Here is a 7,726-nt window from a genome sequence, read left to right as displayed (position 1 = left end):
GTAAAGTCTCAGAAGTTCAACCTCTCAAGTCCCTCCCCGAAACGTAAAAGCGGCGATCTCATTTCAACATTATAGGCCACAGCCAATGTATTGTCTTGATACAACATTTACAATGTTTGTTTTGTTTGTAGGAAATATTGCGTTACAATTTATTTATTTAAGGTATTGAATGTATAAAAGTGGGACACGGAATCATGCTTATATAGGAATTATACTTTTGGTCGGATGTTTGAAAACCCCCATGCGGGCACGTTGAATGGTTCCGTCCAACTGGAACTGACGATTCCCTTTTTTTCTAAAGGCGATGGTTTTATTTACAAATCACGTTTCTGTCGTGTATTTATTTAGCACGGACTTAATTGTTATTACACATAAATTGAGTTCCGTTTGAAGGGCACGGTAGGCGATCTTAATTAGATTGTATTAAGTAGATTGTCGTCTATCTCTATATAGGACACCCCTGTCACTACTGGGTTGTTTCTGCTCCTACTTCCTCGTTCAAAAGTTTTATTTTGACGAAGGCTTGGTGAAAAGTTGGACACCGGTTTCGATATATCGACGTTGCTATTGTCAAATATTAAGGGCATAGGTCATATGTATGGTACATTTGTAACTACGGTGTAGCTAGCTATCTCAGTTTGACCCATGGCTGTGATTGTTAGGCTAACGTTGCACTGAGCGGCTCCGTAAAGAAGAAGATGTCTACGGCTAATGTTAGCGAAGACATCCGAGGGAAGTTCCCCCTCCATTCCGCAGTGTGGGGGAATGACTACCGGACGCTGGAAGAACAAGTAACGTTACCACAGGTTGGTAAAAGACTGAGTGTGCTTCAAACATTTGCACCGATGCTTGCTAGCTAAATGAAGCCAGGAGTGAGCTGTTAAATCATCCAGTAAAAGTAGGCCAGTCGTGTTGACAGATGCTCCTCTGTGTGTACCAGTACCACACACAGACAATGTCTGAAATGTCTTCGAGGACATAGCTACTCACCGATCAACAGGTTTGGAAGTTTGCTTTAAAAAATATGTAATCCAGTACAGATTGTTAATTTAGGTTTCTAACTAAATTCCTTGGATTACTCAAACAAACACAGTTTATAATCTGACTAGATATGATAAGAAATGCTTTACCAAGTAGATGTATACATTTGTGGTGTATTATCAGACAACATACAAAATATGAATTGTGCTGTTATTATTCTAAAGAGTGGTGATTATGTCTTGTCAGAGTCATTCCTGTCAAACAGCTGACTAATCTAGCAAGTTATCTCAGCATCTCTAATCTCATTGTGTTTTCACTCTCAGTAACCCGTCACAGGTAATATTGTGTATTGTGGTAATATAAACCGGTCGTTATGTTTGTGACTGCCTGTAGCAATGCTGATCAATAACACATTTACCTCAGTAGCATGACTCATTTGAGGACCAGACATGATGCTCAGTGTTGTCTGTGTGCTGCCTACTGTAGTCCTACATCATTACCAGTGATGATTTAAATTAAAGGTGTAAAACTATGACTCTATGAGTGTATATAATATAAAGGCCCTCACTTACAAGGGAAGTAATATTACAAGGCCAGCATAACATGCTCTTATAACACAAATGAAGGTGCAGGGGGAACTAATGTGTGGGTCTCCTTGGTTTTCACAGAATGAGATTGAGGCTGTGGACCCCAGAGGTCGGACACCTCTGCACCTGGCTGTGTCGCTCGGGCACCTGGAGTCAGTGAGAGTCCTTCTGAGACACGGTGCTGAAGTGACTAAAGAAAACTGCATGAACTGGACAGGTTAGTCGTAAAAATGGCTGCAGAACAAATACCGACTGCTGTGATGCTATGAATGTTTCCTTCACTTGTCTCGCAGAAATGCTTTTTGAGAATTTGTGGGTTGTTTTATCACTTAGAGCCCTTCTCACATTAATCTACATATCATCTGCTGTTAATGGGGTTTCTGGTAAAAAAATAAAAAAGTCCATCCTTCTGACTGCAGTGGAACACTTTCTCCTTGGTCAATGCCGTCATTGTCGAGGTTTTCTAATGGATGGTTGTTACTCCTAATGAACAGATGCTGTGCTTAAAAGGTTTAGTGGTTTGTTCGTTCATAATTGTCTGTCTGTGTGTAGTGCTGCAGGAGGCAGTGAGCACCGGAGATCCAGAGATGGTTCAGTTAGTGCTTCAACGCAGAGACTACCTCAAAGCCTCCACTGCTCTGGGAGGAGTGCCTGAGCTGCTGTCAAAGATCCGAGAGGTTTTACTTTATACATCTTCCTGTTGTCCCGCATCCATCCGTACAAGTGCCTGGAAACAATTACTGGCAAAGGAAATAATTGCTCTGTCCATCTTTTTTCTTCCATAGTCTCCAGACTTCTACATGGAAATGAAGTGGGAATTCACCAGTTGGAGTAAGTCCTTTTTGTATGCGGAGATGTACAGTATATCATGAAAGTAGAGTGGAATGTGTGTGCATAGTAACCTGTTCATGTAGTGCAAACAGGCTGGCTATCAGCATTCAGTATACATAACAAAGTATCTACACGTTTTAAAATGTTGTGCCCAGAAGAACTGCATACCTGCCTTTTGGTGTTTGGTTACGAGTGACGTTGTTTTTCATGTGTGGGACATTCATATGCTGTTGTTTCACAGTCCCTCTTCTGTCCCGGGTTTGTCCAAGTGATGTTTGTCGCATTTGGAAAAGTGGCGCCAGCCTGCGAGTGGATGCCACTCTTCTTGGCTTTGAAAACATGACTTGGATCAGAGGGTGCAGAAGCTACATCTTCAGAGGAGATGGTGTGTGTGTGTGTGTGCTTTAACTCTCTTACACAAAAAAAGGATTCTTTCTTTCATTTGTACTATTCTTGTAAAATGATACAAGTCTATCCCCGTCTGTGGTTTTTACAGATTCGTGTGCAGAGTTGATAGAAGTGAACCACGACGATAAAGTCGTGGAAACTGAACGCTTCAATATATCCCAAGAAATCGAGGATGTCACGCTAGAGTCAATGCAGCCAGCCGAGCAGGAAGTTGCCAAAAGGTTGACCACTCCTATTGTCAACACCTATTTGGACACCAAGGACATTGCTTTTGAGAGGCAAGAGTCGCATCTTCTTCTGCTGCTTTTTCTCACAACATGCACAGATTTAACTTCCTTTGACCAGCCACGAAGAAGTGACAGTACAAGTGACAGTTTTTAATAAGTGTTGGTATCTCATGGCACACTTAATGTCCTTGCTCCCTGAGTGAGGTTACTGTGTAAACAGTGATGCCACTTTGCTTATTATTTATCATTTTGCACTGATGTCCATATGACATTTCCATATCATGGATTATTTACACTGGTGTATTCACTCAGAGGTTGTCTGACCCTGTGTAACCCTACAAACTAACAACTTACAATAGTTATTGATAATGTGAGCAAATGGAACTGGGCTTGTTGGTCATACATCATGTAATTATCTTGAGGTAACGCATTGTGTCCATATAACTTTGCTAATCTGGATAACGTCCTCAAACACAAGTGACGGTTGACAGAGAGCCGTGAATACTCGGCCGTTCATTTTGACTTGTCAAACACAGGTGCAACCAATCCCGTTAGCAATGGCTGCATTCCACAAAGGTGTTCAGTGCCACAGCCGTGACAGCCCGTGTAGTAGCTCGGTGGCTTAATGGAACTGATTCATCGTTAATGTTAATTTCAGCTTTGCGTCTCCTTCTCAACGTGTTACCATTGTGATGAGAGCGTATCTTTCTTATTGACACTGATTAATGAGTTAATTGATGCTCTATGGAACTTATCCTGACTAAAATCAAAACGTAACAATGGACTGCAACACTGCAAATGATTTAAATGCATTCACAAGCTACTTAAAATATCTAAAGCATTGTTGGATTCTCTGTGTTGTGGAAGTTATTCCAAACTGAAGGATGTAAGTGGATTTTGCCTGTAATGATGCTTTAGTTCTCACAAACTGTGTTTCTTTTCTTTTCTTACAGGAACAAGTCTGGGGTGTGGGGCTGGAGAGCTGACAAAACGGAAATGGTCAATGGATTTGAAGCAAAGGTTAACAGGAGTTTAAAACATTTCATTTTTCATTACAACTAAAACTGAGTACCACTTAAAACTGTGGAGCACACTTCTGATATTATGAGTTAAGATTGTGGTTGTTTCCTCAGGTTTTCAGTGTGAACAATGTGAATGTGGTCATCAGGACGAGGACGGAGCATCTGACAGACGAGGAGAAAGCCAGGATAAAAAGTAGGTGGAACAGATTCTACACGTACGACTATACGACCTACAACTGACGGAAACTCAATCAGAGTTCTGAATTCAAACTTTTTTGTTCAAAGGTGAAAGGAACATCTTGGAGTCTCTGCTTGGGACTGTGGAGCAGCACATAAGTGCACAAGGGGTAAGACTCGCATTCAGTAACTGCATTAGAGTTCTTAGTTTTATTCCCACTTGGTTACTGATTTGATACGAATGCTCAACTTTATAGGACCTGACTCTTGAGTATGCAACTGCCACCAATCCCACTGCCATCACGCCAGAGGAATACTTTGATCCTGACTTTGACCTGGAGAACAGAGACATCGGCCGACCCATTGAACTGAGCATTCGAACACAGAAGTAAGAAAACACGTCAAGGCCACAAAGACATCATACTTCACCTCCCCCATTGCTGTGCGTTATTTATTTTTATCAATGAATTAGGTTTTTTGCACATTGCAACAGCGTTTTGCTTTACTGTCGTCTCACCCAGGTTCAAAGGTACATTGTGGATGAGCGAGGAACATCCTCTGTCTCTGGTGGAGCAGGTAACCCCCATTATCGACCTCATGGCTCGGACCAGTTCCCATTTTGCACGTCTACGAGACTTTGTAACCCTGAAGTTTCCTCCTGGATTTCCTGTTAAATTAGGTATGTGACATTACTATCAAGTTTAATAGAAGCTACACTTTCAAGAAGCACGTAAAGCTAACCCCTAGTCTCACCCCCCACCTTTGAAATCTTATTTTTTTCATATATATATATATATATATATATATATATATATATATATATATATATATATATATATATATATCTCTCTATCTCTATCTAATCTGTTGTCCTTTTCATATGTTGCAGAGATTCCCCTGTTTCATGTGCTGAATGCCAGAATTACATTTGATAATGTCAATAAATGCAGTACTGAGGAGCAGGCGAACACAACACCGGCAGCCACACCAACATCCTCAGGAGAAGAGGAGGAAGCTGCAGGTAGCTTAAACAGTACATCTTTACATGTTTAGAATAGTCGCACGTCTGTGATTCCTAAACCGCTTTTCTTTTTTCATCCGTCCAGCACTGCCTCAGTTCCAGGTTTGTCCTTCAGTGTTTGAGGTGCCCGCCCGTTATCATCGCAGAGGAGGCAGCCGACACGCACCCGTGTCCAACAACGACGAGGAGCTTCTGCAGTACGCCATCCATCAGAGCCTCCTGGAGTCTCTCACCGCGCCGGGCCAGGTCCGAACAATCGTCACTCGGCTCTCTCGCAAATCTGTCCTCGTCATTTTTCCCTTGCTCTCCTCGCAGTTTGCTGCATCCTTTTTAATTGTCCCTGTTTGTTTGTTTGTGTCATTGTAGGAGGGGATTTTGGATCATGGTGATGGGGAATTCACTGATGTAATGCCCAGTAGCCAGAGTGACAGGTAGGAACACAGGGTTGCGACTACAGAGTTGCATGTGGTAAAAAGGAACAGTCCTTGCTACTTGCTTGTCCTACGGGGATTCGGATGACACTGTATATCAGTCCACCGCTTGTATGTGTCAAGTTAAAGCCACAGAGCAGAGCTGGATCTCACTTCCTCCTGTCACTGTCATTCTAGGAGTATCCCAGAGGGGGTGCTAGTGGAATTTGGAGACACCCCCAGCCCTGTCAGCTCCCCCTCCGCCTCAAGCCCCGAATCGGAGCTTCGCCTGGCCATGGAGCTCTCTGCACGAGCTCAAGAGGAAGAGGACAGGATGAGGAAGCAGGAGGAGGAAGAGCTGGAGATGATCTTGCAGCTATCACTGACTGAGAAGTAAAATGAATAAGAGGGAATAATAATAATGCAACTTATCCAGAAGAAACCACCACACCTCAATGTTCCTTCCTAACCGCTGTCGTCATCTATGCAACTGCAGGTTTCTTTCTGTACCAGATCAGTGTTGCACAGGCAATATCAGAATCTCGCTGTCTATTTTTGGTAAGCGCATACTCCTTTATACATTTATATCTCAGCATAGCGTTTCTCCATCCTCGAGCTCAATTCAAGAACTCTTTCAGATAATATCAGGTCGGTTCTACTTTTTATTCATTTCCTGTCCGAATCTGATCACAGCAGCATCCCACGTGTGTTGTCCAGAGTGGGGCCAAATCAGTGTAGTTATGGTTCTATGAACAAAATGACAACTCAAGGTGACTTCATGTTCTGACTCTCAAATGTGGCGCTTAAGGTCCAGAGCACTGTTTGTTGTTTCATTCCAGCTGCTGCATCAGTCCCTGGTGTTTGGATGGCTTAGAACAGCCTCGCACAATAAAAAGCTGATAGTGCTGTGGACCTAAAGAGACAGATCTGAGTGTTGTCACTCTGAGGTCTTCCTACAGAGTCACTTTTTTGAGGACCGTGGACTCACTGAATAACAGAAATGTCAGGGTTCCAATATTACACATTTTACTTTGGGATTAAATTTAAATGTATCGGAAATGTTTCTTTGGTGTGAAATGGTGTCCCTCATGCATATCTACCATATCAATATTGATTCAGAAAGCTGAGTTAATTGAGTCAACGGTTCATAAGTAAATGATTTGTCTTGTACTTTGTGAATGTACACTCTACAGATGGGTAAACAGAGGCATGCTGCTGTGAGAGAACATGTAAATCAAATGCATGGTAACGTTCTATCTTTGCTGCAACGAGGATGGGGGGGGGGGGGGGGAATTAACTTTTCTGGCCTGATTTTTATTGAACATTTTCTCAGATTTCATTATTTTTGTTAACCGTCACTGAGCAACTGCACCTCAGTTCAAAAAGTCAACAGCAGAGAACAGTCTGTCTGTGGATTTATAGCCGTCATGCAGTTTTAAAAGCAGTCACACAACTATTCTGACTGTTTAGATTATTTAGATTTCTAAAGGCAGTCTATTCGCTTTTTGTAGCCACAAACAACTCTGGACCTCTGAGCAGACGAAAAGACGCCACAGACTCTCAAGATCAAGCATGTCCGCCATATTTAGGATTAGTGTCTTCAGCACGTGCCAAGGGACTTTGATCTGAAACCGCTTGATGGAGGCAAGAGGTGGTGACGATTGTGGTGCCACTAAACTGTTGAACAAATTTTCTTTTTAAAATTTTGTAACTTAAAAAGAAGATGACGAGGTTTAATTGACACCAGGGTGATGCTGAGTGACGCGCATTAACCACTATAGTTGCTTTCACTGACAACCAACCACTTATCCGAGGTCTCTCTGTGTAGCTGTGTCTGACAGTCGGGCTGCAGCTGAAGGACTAATTATTATTATACGACGCTCAAGTTTCCAAACTGCTGAACCGTCGACTTTAAAAAGGCTAGCTTTGGTTAATTTAATGCAGGTCTTTGTAATGCACCGTTCCAGCTGCAAAGTTCTTTTTTTAATGTTTTAAATTTTAAGAAAATGTTCTAAAATAAAAGCACTTTATTTCCATGAGGCTAAATGTGTCTTTTTTTTCA

General features: G+C 42.1%; 1 protein-coding gene across 1 annotated transcript; it reads left to right on the top strand.

The window, feature by feature from the left end:
* Positions 1–297: 297 nt before the first annotated feature.
* ankrd13a (ankyrin repeat domain 13A) lies at positions 298–7,700 on the top strand. Its single transcript, XM_076099342.1, has 15 exons — positions 298–806; positions 1,650–1,785; positions 2,121–2,245; positions 2,354–2,399; positions 2,641–2,784; positions 2,896–3,085; positions 3,988–4,054; positions 4,168–4,249; positions 4,342–4,403; positions 4,491–4,621; positions 4,755–4,912; positions 5,123–5,254; positions 5,340–5,500; positions 5,621–5,685; positions 5,863–7,700. Exons 1-15 carry the CDS (start codon positions 699–701, stop codon positions 6,059–6,061), a joined length of 1,806 nt encoding a protein of 601 aa, XP_075955457.1. The 5' UTR covers positions 298–698; the 3' UTR covers positions 6,062–7,700.
* The last annotated feature ends 26 nt before the right edge of the window (positions 7,701–7,726 follow it).

This window comes from Anarhichas minor, unplaced genomic scaffold (genome assembly GCF_050575085.1).
Source record: "Anarhichas minor isolate MPS153535 unplaced genomic scaffold, ASM5057508v1 ptg000025l, whole genome shotgun sequence".
In the NCBI taxonomy this organism is placed as follows: Eukaryota; Metazoa; Chordata; class Actinopteri; order Perciformes; family Anarhichadidae; genus Anarhichas; species Anarhichas minor.
The sequence above is the reverse complement of the archived record's forward strand: the minus strand, read 5'-3'. Positions and strand labels throughout refer to the sequence as shown.

Excerpts from the sequence above, each read along its gene's own strand:
- ankrd13a (XM_076099342.1), top strand. The coding sequence starts at position 699 with ATGTCTACGGCTAATGTTAGCGAAGACATCCGAGGGAAGTTCCCCCTC. Across the intron at positions 1,786-2,120 it reads AAACTGCATGAACTGGACAG|TGCTGCAGGAGGCAGTGAGC; the intron begins GTTAGTCGTAAA and ends GTCTGTGTGTAG. Across the intron at positions 4,622-4,754 it reads CTGAGCATTCGAACACAGAA|GTTCAAAGGTACATTGTGGA; the intron begins GTAAGAAAACAC and ends CGTCTCACCCAG.